The sequence below is a fragment of the Schistocerca serialis genome, chromosome 9 (genome assembly GCF_023864345.2).
Source record: "Schistocerca serialis cubense isolate TAMUIC-IGC-003099 chromosome 9, iqSchSeri2.2, whole genome shotgun sequence".
Lineage (NCBI taxonomy): Eukaryota > Metazoa > Arthropoda > Insecta > Orthoptera > Acrididae > Schistocerca > Schistocerca serialis.
This window is the reverse complement of record NC_064646.1, coordinates 144,791,840-144,815,494: the sequence shown is the minus strand read 5'-3', so window position 1 is coordinate 144,815,494 and position 23,655 is coordinate 144,791,840. Positions and strand designations below refer to the sequence as shown.

The window sequence follows — 23,655 nt, the reverse complement described above, 5'->3', positions numbered from 1 at the left end:
AACTGGTGGCACTAACATGCATTTTGTGCAACTGTTTCAGTGTCTTGATATGGCTGTTAGGCGTGTTAAACATGGGACTGGGGAGGGCGCTGATGGCAGAGGGCATGGGTCACATCTCAGTGGTGCCAGTTGGGTCTATCAGTAGATCGGGATTCACTAGGCATGGCATGCACCTCAATAGGTATGAGAATGGGAAGCTGTCAAAGCTTATAGGTGACAGTGAATGTTGTGCATTGGTGGTGGTGGTAATGGTGGTGGTGGTGGTGGTGGTGGGGGTGGGGGTGGTGGTGGTGGTGGTGGTGGGATCACTCATGGAAAAATTCCAGTAGTAGTTGGTGTTAGAACTGCACCTTTTTTAAACTGAAGTCAGCTGATAGGTATACCTGCTTAAAGGAAGTCCCTCTAACTAAGGGCTCACCTTCCAAGGATGTAATGTTCCCAAGTAGTGAAGGAATTAGCCGGCCGGTGTGGCCGTGCTGTTCTAGGCGCTTCAGTCTGGAACCGCATGACCGCTACAGTCGCAGGTTCGAATCCTGCCTCGGGCATGGATGTGTGTGATGTCCTTAGGTTAGTTAGGTTTAAGTAGTTCTAAGTTCTAGGGAACTGATGGCCTCAGATGTTAAGTCCTATAGTGCTCAGAGCCATTTGAACCATTTTTGAAGGAATTAGCATATTTCATCAAAATATAAGAGGTATTACAGACAAAGTTAGTGAACTGCTTATAGATGTTGACTCTGAAATTATTGGTATATCAGAACACCACTTAAATAATTTGACAATTCAGAGGCTTCCTTTACTGGGATACAGATTAGCTGGCTGTTTTTCAAGGAGTTCCTTGCGGGGTGGGGAAGTAGCTATGTATGCAAAAAAACAGTATTCCATTTGAGCCCATAGATGTGTCACAGCACTGCACTGAACAGATATTTAAATGTTGAGCAGAGGCATTTGAATTTCACGAAACTAAACTTCTAACTGTTGTTGTTTATAGGTCTTCTAACTCTGACTTCAGAGCATTTCTGCTGAAGCTGGAGAGGGTTCTTGATTCACTTTGTAGGAAGTACCAGAAATTAATTATATGTGGTGACTTCAAAATAAATTTTGTATTGATGGTGCAAGAAAAAGAATGTTGGTAGGTCTCATAAATTCATATGATCTGATGCAGCCTGTGTTTTTCTGACTAGGGCGCAGGGGAACAGTAGCACAGCCACAGACAATATATTAATTCATTCTTCATTATTAGATGGGCATTCTGTTAGTAAAAGGGTGAATGGCCTTTCAGACCATGATGCACATATTTTAACATTAAAAGACTTAAGTACTCAAACAAATGTCACATCTAATTACAACCTATTTAGGAAAGTTAATCCAACAGCAGGTTTTTTTAAACCTTGTCAAGGAACAAGAGTGGCAGGATGTTAATAGTGCTGATAACATAGATGATAAATATAATGCTTTCCTTAGCACATTTCTCATGCTCTTTGGAACTTGCTTTCCATTAGAATGTTCTGAATGGGGTACTAAAGTGCGCGTCATATATGTTGGCGGCCGAGTTTACGTTTGTTCTGCACATCTGACATCACAAAACACAGTCAGCCAATGAACAGAGAACGACGTTGCCAGATCTCGACTGCAGTGCAGAGCATGGACGAGTGTATTCAGTTTTAGAACGTTCAGTCATAAAGAAAGTAATTGAACAAAAGCAATGTCTTGATAGCAGACTTTCTTTTATAGAAAGTTTGGAAAAAGCATTCTTTATACCAACTGCTTCATACTCTATTAATTAAGTAAACCAAACAAGCAATAAGTCTTCTAATTCAGGCGATAGCAAGGAAAGGTGTTTGTATCAATCTCACGAACCGCTTTTTCGCAATAAAGAACAGCGGTAATTGTTTTTGCTATTGTACTTCAACGAAGTATGAGTAATTCATAATCATACCAACAGTGTTTGTCAGTATTTTGCGTGACCTGTGAGATACCTTGTGGTGTTACATTGTAGGACGTGTTGCGGTAGCGTAACGGTTAAGGCGTTGGGTTGGCGATAGGTGTAGAGTTCAAACCTTGTGCAGTGCTTATTGTTTTCTTTATTTAAAAACAATATCGAAGTGTCTTACTTCATGAGTTTTATTCGTTTGAATGCAATTTTTTGAAATTTCTAGTGCTTTGTCTCTTCATTAAATCTTTTGCTGGTCCAGACACGTGCTCCCCGCATTCCGCGCTGTGCGCGATTTTGTCATCACTGCACTGCTCGCCTGTGCAGACACATGGTGTTCTCACTGCTTTGACACACTTATCATTCAATTTCACAAAAACTATTTGGCCCAAAAATTAGATTTTTACACATCTTCTTGACTGATACCTTCCCCCCATAAATGACTTAATTTTGTTTCGATGTTCAACCCAGTTATTGTGTAGCAATAAATATAGTAAACCATTGCACGAAATTTTGAAGAGTTTGCAGAGGTAAATGACCATAGAGTATACTTTCCGTATGGTCGATTTTAGTTGCCACAATGTTGAGAATGAAATGTGAACAAGATACCTAAATTTCATATAAAATTTACTGTGTAACAATATCTCATTTAATTTAAGTACCACATAGGTGTCGTATGTAATATTGAGAAATATTTCATCTTTCGCGACTGCAACAAAAGTGTGTCTGCACAGGCGAGCAGTGCAGTGACAAAATCGCGCACAGCGCGGAATGCGGGGAGCACGTCTCTGTAGCAGCGAAAGGCTTAATGCGGCCATGGTAGCATTACTTCATGAACTGCGTGCTCCCCCCTAAACGTAAGCTTGCGAACTATGCTATACTATGGTGCTGCTTCTCTTGGCGCGTGCGTCGTGTGCAACTGGCAACGCAGCAATCTCCCGCATCTGGGCGGGCATGCGTGAGCCGCCAAGATAAAAGAATTGAACTATAGCAGTAATAGGCAGCCTGGGTGGCTGACTAGTGGGATAAGGATATTATGTAGAACCAAGTGGGAATTATATCAAAATGTTAAAAGTAGTCACAATCAAGCTACAGTAGCCCATTACAGATAGTATTGTAAGATGCTTAAAAAAGTTATTAGGAAAGCAAAAAGTATGTGGTATGCAAATAGAATAGCTAATTCACAGGATAAAATTAAAACCGTATGGTCAGTTGTGAAGCGAGTGTCTGGTCAGCATCACAAGGTTGATGACATAAAGTCAATTCGTAGTAAAAATATTTCTGTTACTGATAAATCAGATACATGTACAGTATTTAACAGACATTTTCTGAGCATTGCTGGTGAACTAAATAAAAATTTAGTTTCTACAGGTAATCATATAACTTCCTTGACAAATGTCTTTCTGAGATTGATGTCTGAAATACTCCTCTGAGATGCAGGCAAGGGGGAGATTGAGTCAATAACTACATCACTGAAGAGTAAGGACTCTCATTGATATGATGGAGTGCTTAGCAAAATATGAAAGTACTGTGCTGCACATGTTAGCCTTGTACTTAGCCATATTTGTAATTTTTCCCTTAGGAATGGTCAGTTTCCTCATCGGTTAAAGTACTCAGTAGTAAAGCCTCTACATAAAAAGGGAGAAAGGGATAATGTAGATAACTTTAGACCTATTTCTATGCCATCAGTATTTCCTAAAGCTATTGAAAAGGCTGTGTATGTAAGGATAATTGATCATTCTGTATCACACAATTTGCTATCAAATGTACAGTTCAGCTTTAGAAGACGTTTGATTAAAAATGCTATATTCTCTTTTCTCTGTGAGGTACTGGATGGGTTAAACAAAAGGTTTCGAATGCTGGGCATATTTTTTGATTAACTATGGCATTTGATTGTGTTGATCACAAAATATTGCTCCAGAAGTTGGCCCATTACAGAATACAGGGAGTAGCTCACAATTGGTTCACCTCTGACTTTAGCAACAGACAGCAAAAGGTCATTATTCACAATGTTGAGAATGGCTGTGATGTGGGGACTGAATGGAGTATGGGCAAGTGGGGGGTGCCCCAGGGATCAGTGTTGGGGCCACTCCTGTTCCTTATTTATATAAATGATACATCCTCTAGTATTACGGGTAATTCTAAAATATTTCTGTTTGCTGATGACACTATTTTGGTAGTAAAAGATTTTGTGTGCAACATTGGCTCAGTTTCTAATAGTGCAGTTCATGACCTAAGTTCATGGCTTGTGGAAAATAAACTAACGCTAAATCACAGTAAGACTCAGTTTTTGCAGTTTCTGACACACAATTCAACAAAACCTGACATTTTAATTTCACAGAATGGGCATATGATTAGTGAAACTGAATAGATAGTAAGCTGTCATGGAAAGCCCACATTCAGGATCTTGTTCAGAGGCTTAATGGTGCCATTTTTACAATTCGAACATTATCTGAAGTGAGTGATCGTTTGACACTAAAATCTGTCTACTTTGCTTATTTTTATTTATGTCATATGGTGTTATATTTTGATGTAACTCTTCTCATTCTAAAAGAATATTTTTGGCTCAGATATGGGTGGTTCAGACAATAAGCGATGTAAGTACATGAACCTCTTGTCGAGCCCTGTTCACGAGTCTGGGTATTTTGACATGGGCCTCTCAATATATATAGTCCTTACTGTCATTTCTTGTTAACAATGTTAAGTTATCCCCAAGATTAAGCAGCTTTCACTCAGTTAATACTCAGCAGAAATCAAACCTGCATTTGCATCGGACTTCCTTAACTCTTGTGCAGAAAGGTGTGCAGTATACTGCTGCATCCATTTTCAACAAGCTACCACTTGAATTCAAAAATCTTAGCGGTAATTCACGCACTTTCAAATTGAAACTGAAGAGTTTCCTCATGGGGCACTCCTATTCTGTCAAGGAGTTTCTCGAAAAATTAAGCTCATTCTTGCTGTATTGTTATTGTGTTTACTTAAACTTATGGACTGACTTTCTTTGGGTTCATAAACATTTATTGTTATCTGTTATTACTTTTATGTTGTAATTTCATGTACTGACATGTTTCATGACTTGGAAATTTGCTCCTTAATTTGGTCCTACAGAACTTGACATGCAAATAAATAAAAAAAATAAACACAATTAATTAATAAAGTTGTTGTGCAGCAGAAACTTTTAAAACTATATACTCTGATTCACATAGAAAAAATTGCAATTTGGCTATTATTTTAAATAAAAATTGTTGTTAAACAGCATTTGAAACCATTATATGGTTATATTAGCAAGTTTATGTATTCTGATATACATTTTTCTCTTTTAGAGGACTGCAGAAGAATCACCAGTAATAGAAGAACTATATAAACGTATGAAGTTAGCAGATTCATTGAGTCTGACAAAGGGGCTCTTAGAAAGAACACAAGCAGTTATAATGTCTGATTCAAGTGTTAAAACATTAAAAAAATATAACCCACACAAGGCAAATAAACTGTATACAGTAAGGGGCATTCAGATTACTGTGCCTCTGGCATATGTGGTTCGCATTGATTGTCCAATAAAAGAGCAGGTAAAATCATATATGTTTTATTTCTTCTGTATAGCAGTGAATTTCATTGGCATGGTAATATACCTCTTTATATGTCTTTATTCAATGTAGTTTATATGCCTTCATTCTGACTCATGCCGCAACTTCTCATGTCTGTGCTCTGTAATTGGAGGCCTATATTGTCCCAACATGCAGGCCATTAGTGTTTTGGTTTTGTGGCCTACAGAACTTCCCCCAAAATGTTGAGGAAGTCCTCAAAAATTTGACTGTTCAGTTAATATTCCAAATTTTAAGGAGTAATTTGTGGAGCAATGAAGATTGAACAACCACTTAAAACTTACAGAAAATGGTCAGAGCAGGGCTCAATATGTGCACGTCCGTTTGAATTGTATCCCATATGGCCTCATTAGGTGTGAGATCAAGTGTATCCAGGAGCAATGTAATTAGTCCTACATTCACAAAGCGTTTATGATGCCATTATAAAACAATTACAGTGCAGTGGAGTGAGATACTCATATTTTATTGGTGTTTGCATAGGTTGCAGCAACACTTTTTATTTTTGCTCATTGCTTTCCTATCTCAGTAAGTTCAGCAAATCTGCTATCTAGTTTAGGACAACAAACAGTTTGACTCTTTCTAGGAAATCTAAAGAACTGGAATGTGTTGTGTATGTCCCAAAACTGCTCTTTGTTGTCTGTTAATCTGCTGTAAGCATGTTCTACACTTCAGGTCTAGACTTGCTAGCTAAATGAGGTAAGCTGTTTGATAAGTAACTGTTCTATGTTTTCATACTGAAGAGTCACAAATACTCCCACTAAGTCTATACTAAACAATGAGCACACTTTTTACTGCATATTTCTCAGTTCAAGTCAATGTTTATCAATTTCTTTCACTATCACTTAACTCAAACTACACACACTTATTAACAGTCAGCATCCATATTGAACCACAACCAAAATCAGTCTGCTAATAGTAAAATGTTCACACCGTATTTAATGATTGTGTTTGTTCACCAAAATATTGGGTTGGCACATAAGTTCATAGCATTTTGTAATAAGTTTAATAAACAGAACAGATACACATAACAGAGACTTTAGTCACCAATAATTATTCTGCTTCACTATTTACAACACTATGCCAACAACAGGTAACTTTTCAATTCCACAGCTGTAGAAATCATGTGATTTTTCAGGCAAAGAACTTGTCGAACCATGTTTGGAGTGCATCTTCACTCAGAAAGGAAGTTCCTTGAAGGTCATTCAGTAGAGAGCAGAAAAGGTGAAAAATCTGAGGGCACAAGAGCAGGTGAATAAGATGGATGCATAGTGACTTCCAGACACAACTTCTGTATAGTGCTTTTTGTCAGTCTAGCAGAAAGTAGGTGGGCATTATCATGGAATAGCATCACTTCACTCAGTCTTCCTAGTCACTGTTCTTCTACTGCATCTGCAAGACTTCTCAGTTGTTGACAATAATTGTCAGTACCATTGGTTAAATCTTGCAGAAGCAATTCATAGTACATCACATAATCACTGTTCCAACAGATGCGTTACATCATCTTTTCTAGATGCACACTGGTTTTTGTACAAGGAACTTGTACTGCTTTGAGGATTTCCACGTAAATTCTAGAACCACTTGACCTTCAGCCACCTCAAACACATGATGTTTCAAAGATAAGTTTGAGAGAGCCTATTTACTGTACAACACATGTCTGTGTGTGCAGGATTGATGTTTTTCATGGGAGGACAGGAGCTGCGTCAGATGAGCAGCACCGACAAGAGTTTGCCGGTCATGCCTTGGAAGGTGTATTAAAAGGACAAGGAGTGTTAGTATAAAATCCCATGGTGTATGGTACTGTGATAATTGTTAAAGAGACAGATGAAGCACGGATTGAATAGAGACTTGTACTTACTTCATGTATGGGACTCGCTAGAGGTGAGACATGTTAATAATTTGTGGTGGTTATTAAACCAACCATGATATAAATGTATATTATTAGAGTCTAATGTCTGATGACTATGTTGGCATAATAGAGTTTAAATGTTTATACAAGAAATGGCAAAGTGGTTTCCGGTTGAAGTGAAAACATAACATGATTGAACTGAAAGTTTTCTAAGAGTACCCAATTATTTCAAAAGTAGAGTCCTTTTATTTTCTATATCCAGTGATAGTCTTCGGAGAAGAAGCTTTTGCGAGATTGATGTAGCTGATTATCCAGAGAAGAGGATCGGCTAGACCTGTCACTTAAGTCAACTGATGAGAGAGAGGTGTAAATTGTGAACGCAATCCAGTTTCGCACTGCTCCTCGTGTTGTCAAAACATTAGAACGTGTCAACCTAAGTGACAGGACTTGAAGAAAACAGGAATTTTAAGATGGAATTGGAAAGAAGATATTTTGAATTGCCATAGCAACCAGGCATGACAAGATAAGAGAACTGTTTCAAGTAATTGGATTGGGTCCAAGAAATGGATGACAGTTGCAGATGCAACACAGTAAATGTCATAAGAAAGTAATAACATCAGAAAACAGATAGCAGACCTCAACATTTTAGACTAAGAAGAGTTACGCCGAGAATACTTCGACTAAGAAGATTCGGTGTGGAAAGTACACAGTTCTCACACACATCACAACTGATGACAACACAGTAACCAGCTTTACATCTGACAATGCCCGAGCCAGTGCTGCTCACCGGTGCTGACTCCACATCTGCTCGCCGATGCTGAAACCAACATTCTATGCTGCCAGCACCAGTGTTGTTCAGCGGCACTGAATACACATCCACTCACCAACGCAGCTAGATTCTACACCGGGTGAGCATAAAACAATAATTGTTTGAGTATAAAGTTGAAGGAACTGTTGAAATAGACTTTAATATTGTAGTCATTATAAGTAAGTAGAATTTTTTTAATGCTCACAAGGTCTAAAACATGTAAAGTTATCGATCAATAACAGCAACTAGGAGAAACTTCAGAACCAGCCACGGCTATTAAAGTGAGTAGGGAAATGCCAAACTGGTCTGAAGTAGTGAATTTAATCAAAGCTCAAAATGTCCAAATTATTACTTTAAGTAAAAATTAGGAGCACAGAGTGCAATTTTAAAAGCTCAAAGTCTTAAGTTGGACTCAGTAAATACTCAATTGAATGCAAAGTTGGATGACCAGATTCAGCAACTCTAACTGAAAAGCTCGATGCCCAGAGCACTAATTTAAGTAGAGAAATAGACACAGTGAATACTCAAGTAAATAATAAATTGGACATTCAGAATAAAACTTTAGGATTGTTAAGTGCAAAACTAGATGAACAAAATAAGGACTTTAGCCCATTGTGTGAAGGCATGGGAAATTTGAAGACTGAATTTGACATTTTAACCACTAAAGTGGAAAACTGTAAAATAGATTTGAAAGGTGAATTAACTATTTCTTTAAGTAATCATGGCCAGCCCGTGTGGCCGAGCGGTTCTAGGCACTTCAGTCTGGAACTGCGCGACCGCTACAGTCGCAGGTTCGAATGCTGACTCAGGCATGGATGTGTGTGTTGTCCTTAGGTTAGTTAGGTTTAAGTAGTTCTAAGTTCTAGGGAACTGATGACCTCAGAAGTTAAGTCCCATAGTGCTCAGAGCCATTTTAAGTAGTCGCGTCAATCAGCTGTTCACTGACTTTAATCAGACATAGAGTAACCAATTCCAAGATTTAGAAAAGAAGTTAGAATTCAATATTGAAAATAAATTTAATAGTGTAGAGTCTGAATTTAGCAAAAAATTAGGATCATTTCAGTGTGTATGTAATGTTACATTTGATGCTGTAAAACAAAGATTACACACTTTAAGAGTAACCTCCAGAAACGTTATGACTATTGCTTCTTCCAAACTTAATAACACCAGCAAGGTTATAGGCAAATTGCGGAAAGGATTCAAATTTATCCAGGACAGAGTATAGAACAGAATAACTTTACCTGATGTTGTGTTACCTAGTAAAGTGGTGCTTGTTTTGCCATGGGGAAACTTTCACACAAAATTTAACGAGAAGTACTGATCTGCACTTGCTCAAGTGAAGTTAGTATCAGATCCATGGGATCCGGGTGGGGTCACATATATCTCCCAGGAAAGTTAACATTCTTTGTTAATATACCAGTGAGGAACTGTGATTATGCCACCCAAAACTGCTCCTGGTATGTGACTGAGTCATCAGTTGTTATAGGATTGTGCCCACTAAGTATTTGGATCAAGTCATCTTCAGTGTTTGAGGGTATAGAGTTGTGCCCACTAGGAAATTTTATGTCATCCTTGGTTATTCCAGGGGTGCCCCTGCCTGTCTTCATGACTTGTCCCATGTTATCCCAACTTATTTTGACTTGCTAGGTGGTGACACGAGATGGGAATGGGTGCGCACATTATCCCTGAGGTAAGATAGACTAAATCTGCCTAGCTAGCCAGTCTCTCCTGCAATACACGTATAGCTAGGTCTTATTTTTGCCTAGCCAGGCAGTCTTCCCAGCCATCCATGTATAGTTAGGTCTTATTTTTGCCTAGCCAGCCAGACCCCCCGCCCTCCACCAGCCACATAAAGTTAGGTCTTATTTTTGCCTAAGCTATTCTTTGAAGGTAATCTCTTCTCCATCTTGCCCTGCAAATCTGTGTATAGAGATCTAAAGGGAATCGACATCATTAATGGAGTATGTTCTATCCATATGAGATGACGTTATAGAGACTAACAATGAATTTCTTGAAAGTTGTCTTGTAAACCCTTATTTTGCCACATGTTTCTGGGTGGATAAGGAGAACTATAGCTATCACATAACTTTTAAAATAATTTCAAAATTTATAAGATTACTAGTTTCATACTGAAGGTAATATGTTCAAGTAAAAATTAAAATTTATAATTTTTGGAGCACATTCATTTTGATAAACTGAAAAAGCTATTAAGTTAACATGAGATATAATATTGTGCAAATAATTAAATAATGCTGATAATATGATACATGATTTGGTACTAAATACAGAATATTTTTTACCTTTTATGAGATGTAATGTAGATGGGAGGGTTTGTTCGATTTTCAAAGGGGTGGGTAGTATAGGTACAAGCATTACTAACACAAAACAAACATCACACCTTTCAAACGACCCTTGCAAACAAGTGTGAATGATTCTTCATCATTTGCCATTCCATAGGGGTTGTTAAGATTTTTCTTCGGGGACCTCAAGGGTGAAGGTGAGAATGTTTATGCTGTAGGAGACGATTAACACCATACCTCCTCCGACTTCTTACTCAAGTATCGGTGAGATAGGGATCCTGGGGAAAGGGGGTGCAAAGGGTTTCCTGTCTTTGGGGCTATCTTCTTCCACTTCTTCAATCTTCACAACCATTTCTACTTTTTCCTTTCTTACTTCTCATTTGAGTAACTATCTTTCCCTCTTTCCATATTCAACTACTTCTATTGCAGAAGTCCTTCCTAATTTCCATGGTTTCCAATAACCTAAAACCTATTTCATATAAGTAGGCTGAAGAATCAAGCTACACAAACACACTTACATTTACACACGAAGAAATACAAGTACACAAACAATGAGGTTACACACCAAAAAGGGGAGAATCATCAGGTGTTGTAGGGGGAAAGGAATGTATACATCGGAAAAGGATGTTTAAATTGTTGTTTACTGTGATGGTTCTACATCGCACACATGGTTATATAGAAACACTTTAGGGAAATATGCACACATTGTCATTTACTGTAATGGTTCTATGTCTCATATTCCACGTGGGAAAAATATATCTAAAAACAAAGATGATGTGACTTACCAAACAAAAGTGCTGGCATGTTGATAGACACACAAACAAACACAAACATACACACAAAATTCAAGCTTTCACAACCAATGGTTGCTTCATCAGGAAAAAGGGAAGGAGAGGGAAAGACGAAAGAATGTGGGTTTTAAGGGAGAGGGTAAGGAGTCATTCCAATCCCGGGAGCGGAAAGACTTACCTTAGGGGGAAAAAAGGACAGGTATACACTCGCACACACACACATATCCATCTGCACATACACAGACACAAGCAGACATTTGTAAAGGCAAAGAGTTTGGGCAGTGTCAGTCGAGGCAAAAGTAAAGAGGCAAAGATGTTGTTGAATGACAGGTTAGGTATGAGTGGCGGCAACTTGAAATTAGTGGAGGTTGAGGCCTGGTGGGTAACGAGAAGAAAGGATATACTGAAGGGCAAGTTCCCATCTCCAGAGAACTGACAGGTTGGTGTTAGTGGGAAGTATCCAGATAACCCGGATGGTGTAACACTGTGCCAAGATGTGCTGGCCGTGCACCAAGGCATGTTTAGCCACAGGGTGATCCTCATTACCAACAAACACTGTCTGCCTGTGTCCATTCATGCGAATGGACAGTTTGTTGCTGGTCATTCCCACATAGAAAGCTTCACAGTGTAGGCAGGTCAGTTGGTAAATTATGTGGGTGCTTTCACACGTGGCTCTGCCTTTGATCGTGTACACTTTCCAGGTTACAGGACTGGAGTAGGTGGTGGTGGGAGGGTGCATGGGACACATTTTACACCGGGGGCAGTTACAAGGGTAGGAGCCAGAGGGTAGGGAAGGTGGTTTGGGGATTTCATAGGTATGAACCAAGAGGTTACGAAGGTTAGGTGGACGGCAGAAAGACACTCTTGGTGGATTGGGGAGGATTTCATGAAGGATGGATCTCATTTCAGGGCAGGATTTGAGGAAGTCATATCCCAGCTGGAGAGCCACATTCAGAGTCTGATCCAGTCCTGGAAAGTATCCTGTCACAAGTGGGACACTTTTGTGGTTCTGCTTATTTGCTTCTGTACTAGGTCGGGAGGGTAGTTGTGGGATGCGAAAGCTGTTTTCAGGTTGTTGGTGTAATGGTTCAGGGATTCCGGACTGGAGCAGATTCATTTGCCACAAAGACCTAGGCTGTAGGGAAGGGACTGTTTGATGTGGAATGGGTGGCAGCTGTCATAATGGAGGTACTGTTGCTTGTTGGTGGGTTTGATGTGGACGGACGTGTGAAGCTGGCCATTGGACAGATGGAGGTCAACGTCAAGGAAAGTGGCATGGGATTTGGAGTAGGACAAGGTGAATCTGATGGAACCAAAGGAGTTGAGGTTGGAGAGGAAATTCTGGAGTTCTTCTTCACAGTGAGTCCAGATCATGAAGATGTCATCAATAAATCTGTACCAAACTTTGGGTTGGCAGGCCTGGGTAACCAAGAAGGCTTCCTCTAAGCGACCCATGAATAGGTTGGCGTACGAGGGGGCCATCCTGGTACCCATGGCTGTTCCCTTTAATTGTTGGTATGTCTGGCCTTCAAAAGTGAAGAAGTTGTGGGTCAGGATGAAGCTGGCTAAGGTAATGAGGAAAGAGGTTTTAGGTAGGGTGGCAGGTGATCGGCATGAAAAGAAGTGCTCCATCGCAGCAAGGCCCTGGACATGCGGAATATTTGTGTATAAGGAAGTGGCATCAATGGTTACAAGGATGGTTTCCGGGGGTAACAGACTGGGTAAGGATTCCAGGCATTCGAGAAAGTGGTTGGTGTCTTTGATGAAGGATGGGAGACTGCATGTAATGGGTTGAAGGTGTTGATCTATGTAGGCAGAGATACGTTCTGTGGGGGCTTAGTAACCAGCTACAATGGGACGGCTGGGATGATTGGGTTTGTGAATTTTAGGAAGAAGGTAGAAGGTAGGGGTGCGGGGTGTCGGTGGGGTCAGGAGGTTGATGGAGTCAGGTGAAAGGTTTTGTAGGGGGCCTAAGGTTCTGAGGATTCCTTGAAGCTCCGCCTGGACATCAGGAATGGGATTACCTTGGCAAACTTTGTATGTGGTGTTGTCTGAAAGCTGACGCATTCCCTCAGTCACATACTCCAGACGATCAAGTACCACGGTCGTGGAACCCTTGTCCGCTGGAAGAATGCTGATGGAACGGTCAGCCTTCAGATCACGGATAGCTTGGGCTTCAGCAGTGGTGATGTTGGGACTAGGATTAAGGTTTATTAAGAAGGATTGAGAGGCAAGGCTGGAAGTCAGAAATTCCTGGAAGGTTTGGAGAGGGTGATTTTGAGGAAGAGGAGATGGGTGCCGCTGTGACGGAGGACGGAACTGTTCCAGGCAGGGTTAAATTTGGATAGTGTCTTGGGGAGTTGAACCACAAAAGTGCCCCACTTGTGACAGGATACTTTCCGGGACTGGATCAGACTCTGAATGTGGCTCTCCAGCAGGGATACGACTTCCTCAAATCCTGCCCTGAAATGAGATCCATCCTTCATCCTCCCCACTCCACTAAGAGTGTCTTTCCGCCATCCACCTAACCTTTGTAACCTCTTAGTTCATCCCTATGAAATCTCCAAACCAGCTTACCTACCCTCTGGCTCCTACCCTTGTAACCGCCCCCGGTGTAAAACCTGTCCCATGCACCCTCCCACCACCACATACTCCAGCCCTGTAACACGGAAGGTGTACACGATCAAAGGCATAGCCACGTGTGAAAGCACCCATGTGATTTACCAACTGACCTGCCTACACTGTGAAGCTTTCTATGTGGGAATGACCAGCAACAAACTGTCCATTCGCATGAATGGACACAGGCAGACAGTGTTTGTTGGTAATGAGGATCACCCTGTGGCTAAACATGCCTTGGTGCACGGCCAGCACATCTTGGCACAGTGTTACACCATCCGGGTTATCTGGATACTTCCCACTAACACCAACCTGTCAGAACTCCGGAGATGGGAACTTGCCCTTCAGTATATCCTCTCTTCTCGTTACCTGCCAGGCCTCAACCTCCACTAATTTCAAGTTGCCGCCACTCATGCCTCACCTGTCATTCAACAACATCTTTGCCTTTGTACTTCCGCCTCAACTGACATCTCTGCCCAAACTCTTTGCCTTTACAAATGTCTGCTTGTGTCTGTGTATTTGCGGATGGATATGTGTGTGTATGCGAGTGTATACCTGTCCTTTTTTCCCCCTGAGGTAAGTCTTTCCATTCCCGGGATTGGAATGACTCCTTACCCTCTCCCTTAAAATCCACATCCTTTCGTCTTTCCCTCTCCTTCCCTCTTTCCTGATGAAGCAACCATTGGTTGCGAAAGCTTGAATTTTGTGTGTATGTTTGTGTTTGTTTGTGTATCTATCAACCTGCCAGCACTTTCGTTTGGTAAGTCACATCTTATGATGATTCCATATCACATATGTGCAGAAGTGTAGAAGAACTTTGATAATTGCATAAGTATATAAGACTAGAATGATTCCAAATCAAGTATGCATATGAAGGATGTGTGAATAAGGAAAGAGGACATAAGCCAGAGAGGAAAGCATCGAAGAAGGTTAACCTAACAAGTAATCTGATGAGTGGTAGGATAGTGAGACTCTTATAGCTTAAGTAAAATATACTGAATAATGTATGAAGGCATGGTGTACGCTGGAAGCGTAGAAGTTGGTGAGTAAAGGAGGTCTCTAGGGTATGAAATGAAGTTTTTTTTTTTTATGTTCCAGAGAATATTTAATTATAGTGTACATAAAGATATATACTAGGGCAATGAACCATAAGACCTACTCAGGAAGAATAAGGGGGCACATCCAGCATTTATTGGATATAAAAGGCAGATAGGCAGACCTCAGAAAGGCTGACCTATGCTATGCAGACAGGGACACCAAGAAGGGGATTGACCTGTACCGTGGGAGAATAGGAATTAAAAGGGGCTTACCCACCAAAACGGAAGGAGAAAGTGCACTCATAGGGTCAACCCATATGTAAGGTATAGATACTGTTCCTAAAGAGAAAAGGGCAGTATCAAGACGGAAGTCACACATTTGGTAGGAATTATACTGGTAAGTTTGGATTCTATATACCACTAGCGTTATTAGGTTTTATGAACGTTGGAAAGAACTCGTTCATTTTTCCCAGAGTCCCTCCAGATTGCAGACAGCGATAAATAATGATACTAGTCAGTCCTGAGAAAAAAATAGTACAAAAAATTAGAATAAAGGATGAAATATATGTGTCCATGACACCTGGAATTTGTGATTGGAGCTGAAGAGAAAATCCTCACCATTCATAAGTAAGAGTATTTATTTATTTATTTGTCCATATAAATCTCCTTTAAGAACATATATTGTACACAAGATATTGGACAGAAAACCTTTTTAGCTATTGGATTTTCAAATGTCAAACATACATTTTATAAATTTTTATGACAAATTGGATCTATACAGTTAATAATTACAAAATTTTGAAATACTGTATATTTTTAACTTATTTCTACAATTAAAGATACAAATTACATTTTTTCTTGCATAAGATACTGTGAGATTGAATAGTAGCAGTTTTCCAGAAGGTAGGATGTCACAGACTTTTTAAAGCTTTGTAGTTCAGTAAGAGATTTTATATGTCTTGGTAATCTGTTGTCAAGTTTTGTTCTTGCATGATATACACCTTTTTGGCATAATGTCGTGTTACAATGATTAACATGTATGTCACTGTCTGACCTGGTACTGTAATCATGGACACTTTTGTTTTGAGGAAAAAGGTTTTCTTTTCTCAGTATGCTTTTTTTGACATGCGTGACTACTTCCAGTATATAAATGCAGGGAAGGGGTAGGATCTTTAGATCTTTAAAGAAAGGTTTGCATGATTTTCTGCTGCTCACTTGTTTCATTATTCTTATAATTGCCTTTTGTTTCCTGAAAACTGTTATGGCCTGATGCACATTTCCCCAGAAAATGATATCGTACTTCAGTATTGAATGTACACGAGCAAAGTATACAGCCCTAACTGTTTCTGCACTAGTACTGTAGCAGAGAATTCTTACCACATAGCTCATTTTTGCTAGTTTTGAATTTAGGGCTGTGATATGAGAGTTCCATTTAAGATTTTCCTGGATGTGGAATGATATCATAAGTAGAGGCTTACATTATAAGAAACAAAGTAGAGTAAAGAATTAGTGAAAAGACAAAAATCAGAAGCCTGCTCTATGGAGTACAAGGATTTATGAAAAAAATTGTGATTATAAACTTATGTAGTAAATGATTACTTTTAAAATGTGGATTGTTACTAGGTATGATAATAATGTACATAATGATTATGTATAAAATATCGCATGTTCAATCTAAAGAGGGGGATATGTAGTGATTCAAGAATTTCCACATAAATTCTGGAACCACTTGACCTTCTGCCACATCAAACATGTGATGTTTTATTAATAAGTGTGAGAGAACCTGTTTACTGCGAAACAAATGTCTGTGTGCAGGATTGACATTTGTCATGGGAGGACAGGAACTGCGTCAGATGAGCGGCACCAACAAGCGTTTGCCGGTCGTGCCTTGGAAGCTGTATTAAAAGGACAAGGAGTCTTTGTGTAATATTCCATGGTTTATGGTACTGTGATCATTGTTAAAGGGACAGATGAAGCATGAATTGAATAGAGACTTTTACTTACTTCATGTATAGGACTCGCTAGAGGCGAGACATGTTAATAATTTGTGGTGGTTATTAAACCAACCATGATATAAATACATGTCAATAGAATCTAATGTTTGATGACTCATTTGGCTTAATAGAGTTTAAATGTTTATACAAGAAATGGTAAAGCGGTTTCCTGTTGAAGAGAAAATACACCATGACTGAACTGAAAGTTTTCTATGAGTATCCAATTATTTCAAAAGTAGAGTCTTTTAAATTTCTATATCCAGTGATAGTCTTTGGAGAAGAAGCATTTGGGAGATCAATGTAGCTGATTACCCAGAGAAGAGGATTGGCTAGACCCATCACTTCAGTCAGCTGATGAGAGAGAGGTGTAAATTGTGCAATCCAGTATCGCACCGCTCCTCGTGTCGTCAAAATGTTAGAAGCTCCTGCTTTGTTTGGGCTCAGCCATTTCCTTCTTTTCTTTATATTCATATATAAAGACACCATTTCTCATCACCAGTAATGATACAGTATGGGAACTGTTAGTGTTGTTCAGAGCTGAGATGCACATATGGCCAGCAGCTGATTTTTGTGACTTTGGCTAAGAGTCTGTATAATCCATACATCTGATTTTTGAACCTTCCCCATTGCATGTAAATGTTGCATGCTTGTGGAATGATCCCAGTTAATCACTTTTGTAAGCTCTCAAGTACACCAACATGGATTATTTTGTATTAATGTGTTTAAACGATCTTCATCAAGCCCCGAAGGTCTTCCTGAATGTGGAGAGTTGCTATTGTCATAACAATCCTCCTTAAAATGAGAAAACCATTTTCTTACCATGCACTGTCCAATGACATTATCCTCATACATGGCAGAAATGTTCCTGGCTGCCTCCATTTCTATCACCCCTCTAGTGAGCTCAAACAGAAGAATATGTTGGAAATATTCTGATTTCTCCACTTGGTACTCTATTTTCCAGCACCCACAGCTCCACTCACTATCTCCAAAAGACAAAATGACAATATGTAAACTCAAACAGCATCTGTGAACTACAAATAAAAAATGACAAATGATAATAAACCCACATCAACCAGAATGCCAACATGCAAAACAAAACCGCTATGAACTTATGCACAAACCTAATATTGCACAGTTCCTAATTCTCAAGAAGCTAGTGTTGCTACGTAAAGACTATATAATATGTTATACTATATTCTGATTTGTTGTAAGAAAGCCAGTTTTCAATCTAGCCAACAAAACTCATCAAAAGATTATCCAAATCTGATATTAATTATATGTATGCTTATATTACCGTCTACAGCATTTTCACTCACCTAAATATAGGTTTAATCACTTTCCCAATCTGCTGCCTTCAGAATGAGGCACTACACTTGTAATGTAGCAGACTAGGGCAGTATTTAATGGAAAGTATGATTCCAGTGATAATATAGTATGTGATACTAGGTAGCAAAGTTTACTTGAATTTATGTAAATGAAAGAGGTTGTACTGTAACATTATTGGATTACTGTAGTAATGAAAGTAAGTCAACTTGAGACCACTTAAATTGAACTGCAGTTAATTTATAAGGATAATGAACTACAAACTGAAAGTACAAGGTCTGTTCAAAAATTCCACAACTTTGGTAATTTCACGCCAATGGTGTGTTGGAGTGAAATGTGGTGTGTACGGTGTAACTGCGAGAAGTTTCATTGTTATATGTCTGTTAGTTATTTTTCAATGCTGTATTAAGTAGAATGTTGCATCACACAGTTTGCGAATTGTGAGATGGCAGAGTTAGAGGAACAGTGCTTCTACATTAAATTTCACATCAAATTCAAGAAAACCTTCACAGAGACACATTAAATGATGCAGGAAGCCTACAGTACAAGATCTTAAGCCTTACTCATTGTTACAAATGGTTCACATGGTTTGAAAATGGCTGGACAGGAGTTAAAGATGAGCCTCGTTCAGGGCACCCTTTGACGTCTACTGACAACGCTCATGTCACAAACATCAACAAAATTCATGCCACGGAGACAAACTGTTAATTGATGGTACTATCAGGACATGTTGTGACATGTATGAAAAAATGTGAGAAGGAAATGGCCTGAAATGCGGTGAGACAATTCATGGCTCCTGCATCAGGAAAACATACCCACATGTTCATTCCTGTTGGTGCATGACTATTGCACAAAAAATGAAATCACTGTGATGCCTCATCCTCCATACTCTCCAGACATAGGCCCTGCAGACTTTTTATTATTTCCAAAGCTAAAAACAAAGATTTGTAAGGATAGAGGAGATGAAAGAAAATTCGCAGATGGTACTTCATGTGATCCAGCAAGAAGCGTACCAAGATTGGTTCTGGAAGTGGAAATGGCATTGGGAGCAGTGTATCAATTGTGGAGAGAGCATTTTGAAGGAGACCATGCACAATAAGTAAAAGGTACGCACAGACAAATTTTGTGGACAGTTGATTAATGGCTAAAAGCTGTTTCTATCTGGTTACACTAGATAAATTTCCATTGGCACTGTTCCTCATCTGCTCTTTGAAGAATCATCTTATTTAATACAATGACCATAGTACAATACAGCAATAGAACTTGGTAGTTTGATGCATAACATTGTGATCTACCACTTACTTTCAGGGCTGATAATGAAAATGAAATTATAAGTTGAAAATTAAAGAGGCAAATTTTTTACTGAAAATACTCATCCGCAGTTCACTGTCTGGAGTAATCTTATGTGTCAGTTGGTTCTCTAGATAATGTAGACAACATCAGGCTTATAACTAAATATTTGACATTTATTACACTTCACTTCTTTTGCACAAAATAGAGTGAAATGAAAATTGGCAAAATTTTGACAATATCACATGTAGTGGCACGAGCCCTAACTAAATTTTGATCCATGTAGTAGTACAGTTGACTCTACAATTCCATCTTTTATACATTTCAAAAATTGTAAAGATCTGTTCTTGAATAAGTTAACTTACAATTAACTAATCTTATTTTTCATTACTTTTCTAACATCATTTGATTACAGATACATCTGCAAGCATGTATATTGTTTTTTTATCATGAAATGGAAGTTTTATTTACATGAACATTGATCTTTACAATTCATTTCATAACATAAAAAAATATGATTAATCATCTTGTTGATTACAGTACACTTTTTGTTGCTAACATTTACACAGCTTACTGTTCTAGGGTAAATTAAACTGTATAGTTAATTTTTAATACAATTTGAAATCAAGGACAACTTGAGTATAGGAGTTTGATACAACTTAATTTTTGAACTTGGCTATGTTGACTATACATCCTACTGAGTTTTACAGTTATTGGTGATTTTATACTACACAGTATACTTTGGAAAAGAAATCATGTAATCTACATTCCAGGAAAATGCTAAATCTAGTATCATGACAGTTCTTAATAACCAGTTTTGCTCACTTCATAATGTCCATCTTGGTTCACTGTATAACAACATGAAGAATGGTCCCTTTATGTTAAATGTATGCACGTCTTTGACATTAATAAATGACTTCAGCTTGATAATGTAGGTAGCTCTGAACTGTTCAGAGTGCAAAGTAGAATGATTGTCTTTTTCTCTCTTTTTTTTCAATACAGTCATTGGCTGTCATCTACCCTTCAAGATCTCCTTCCACATAGTTATTGCAATTTTCTGATGTCAGCAGTAGTATTTAGCTCAGATGAGGAAAACATGGAGTTTCTGTAGCACAATATGAAGAACATTATAGGGCTTGTCTAGATATGTATGTGAAATGCATGAGGATTACATATGGTAAATATATTATGCAGTGGTGTACAAAACTTAAGGACAACAGTAGCTTTCACATGTTGTGTCACTACCAAGTAACACGGCTCAATGGAACTTGGACCATACATAGAAGAACTGTTACGGCATAGTACAAGAGGTAACTGAGAGAAATATGTAATGAGATGAACAGAAATGACACTTTTATTCAAAGACAATAATGACATTGAAGTCACCATTATTCGTCATAATGCCCTGGACATTACAAAAGCTGGGACATGATTCTTAATAGTGTGTGTGACCTCCATGGAAGGCAATACAAGCTCTGCAATGTGCTCCCATGCTGGCCACAAGGTTGAAAATGAGTTCTTGTGGCGGGGAATTCCATTCCTCTATCAGTGCATTAGACAATTGGTCATTGTTCATTGGTGCATCTTGATAGGCTGCAATAAATCTCCTCAATGCACCCATACAAGTGCTTGATAGGATTTTAAGTCAGCAGAATGGGCAGGTCAGTCCAGCTGCCAACTGTCCTCTGTTTCCAAGAGCTGCTCTACCTGTGCTGTCTGACATGATCAGGCATTTTTATCCATAAAAATGAAGTTGGACTGTGAATGTACCCTTGAAAATATGCATCTAAGGAAGGAGTACAGTGCCACAGAAACATTGACTGATGAGTGCACTGTATTCAAATATTTGGAGGCCAACTTTCTTATCCAACAATGTGCCTCCCCATACCATAACATCTAGACCACCAAAACAATTAAGATCAACAATGTTCCTGCTTGAATTACATGTTCCCACATATCACCATATTAATGTATATACAGAATGACTACACAGACTGAATCTGCTTTCATCCGAAAAGAGATCATGACCCCATTGCTTGTTGGTCCAATCTCTATGCCCTTGGTATCATCACAAATGGTGCAAATGACATGTGAGTGTCAACAGAACATTATACACTAGTCATCAGACAAAGAGACCCCCCTCCAGTCACTTTGGCACTGTAGAGTGTGAGATTGCAGTCCTATTAAATGTGGTTGCAACTGCACTCACTGTGTGATGCTGGTCCCTTCTTGCCGTTTGCACAATATAACAGTCATCTGCTGCTGTCGCTGACTATGGTCAACCTCCTCCTGTCTTTCTGGCAGCAGTTCCTGTAGTTCAGAATGCTCCACATACATGTGAAATAATGCTGTGAGCAATACCAAATTCCTGGGCTACATTCATCACACTCCATCCATCTTCTAGTTTTACGATGTTTCTTCCCCCTGTAAAGTCATCCAAATGTTATCTTCATGCCATTTTGTAATGATAAACACCACCACAGTGCACTATAACTGCTCATTGATTGACACACACTGTCTTTTCCCATTCCTTCAACTCCCTCATGTTGCAGGGTCGGCAATATTTGGTGCTACTGTCACAATGACCTTAACGTATGTGACATCCTGCTTTCCATGCACAACTGGGAGAACTTTAGCAACAAGCTCACACACTGTTATTCACTTCCACAAAGTAGTTAATGTTATAGTACTTTAACTATCTCCACTTCAAGTTCTGCTGAGCAGTGTCTATTTAATACAAAAATTAAGAAGTTAATCTAAAATCACTTACACCTTCATCACAGATTCAGGTGTAATCATGACCTTGCTGACAAACTTAATATGCTGGAAAGTTCTTAGTGGAGCACAAGATATGGAAGAACTAAATGTAACCTCTGACTGTATACTGTAACTTGACAGTTTCTGTGACTTCTCTCTTGTAAATTTGTGGAATGTAGTTGTTGGTCTGAAAGTGCAGTTTTTATGGGAGGAGAGGAAAGGGTTGTTCAAGCACTTGTAAGCAGGATGTAGACAGAACAATTTCCTTACTTTCATAATACATATTGACACTGCCAAAAGCTTCAAAGTTTTGGCAACTTGCAATTGCCACAATCACTTCGATTAAGAAAAGCATACCAGATCTATCAGATTATGCCATACTGCAAGACAGAGCTGCAAGGCATGCAAATAATTACACAGGTGGGAACAGTTAGAAGTGTGTGCAAAGCCTTATGGTGGTGGTGTCACAGTGGCAGGTAATAACATGACAATGGCCATGATTCGATGCAAGAAACAACCTGGTCAAAGGGTTAATCTGATTTTGGAGTGTAATATAAAAAGTTTTTTAACATAGAAATTTGCATTTGTCAGTTTTACTTGGTAGCTGTGCTGCCCTTTAACTGTTTTCCCTATGTTGCCTTGTACACAATAGATGACACCAGATGAGATTACAGGACTTGATGTGAGAGACTCCTAAACAGCAAGATTCTTAGAGCGCTTGAAGCATCAGGCAGTCAGTAGGCACATAGACAAAACTTAACATGTTGCTCAACATTCCAATAATGTTCTTCTTCAGAGTTAATTATATATATAATTATAAACTAGCTTAGTGCCCACTACTTCTCTCATGTTTGCATGGTCTTTTCCAAATGTACTTCTGAGCAAAAACTGATTCTCATAAGTGGTGTTAACAGTTTTTGTTAATCATACCTTTTGTATTCTTGTGGTGATATTTCTATAGAAACATTCCCCCTAACACAGATTTCTTTACATCTAAAAAGAAGAGAAATGCCAGTTTTCATGCATTTAATTAAAAAAAAATAACAAAATATTTTCTTAGAAATTTTCATTCCCTATTTCACCCCCTCTGGTGCTGAATTTCCAAAAACAGTGAAATATGTATTTTTTATTTCTAATTGAGAAGCCAAATTCCAATTTTCATAGATGTAGGTTTAAAATGGTTTAGTAATTTTTTAGTAATGATATATTTTCAAGAACACTTTCACCCACTACCTTAATTCTTATTGGTTGAATTTCCAAAACTGAAGAAACACATTTCTTTTAATTGTGACTGATAAACCAAATACCAATTTTCATAGTCCTTGCTTCATAATAGTCTTGGCAGCAATTTAGTTTCAAAA

General features: G+C 38.7%; 1 protein-coding gene across 1 annotated transcript in view; it reads left to right on the top strand.

Annotated features, from left to right (window-relative positions):
* The window catches only part of LOC126419428 (uncharacterized), a 66,649-nt gene that overhangs the window by 4,552 nt on the left and 38,442 nt on the right, over nt 1-23,655 (top strand). Inside the window, exon 2 of the mRNA XM_050086616.1 lies at nt 5,254-5,496. Within this exon, the coding sequence (XP_049942573.1) occupies nt 5,254-5,496 (243 nt within the window). The remainder of the gene's footprint in view (nt 1-5,253; nt 5,497-23,655) is intronic.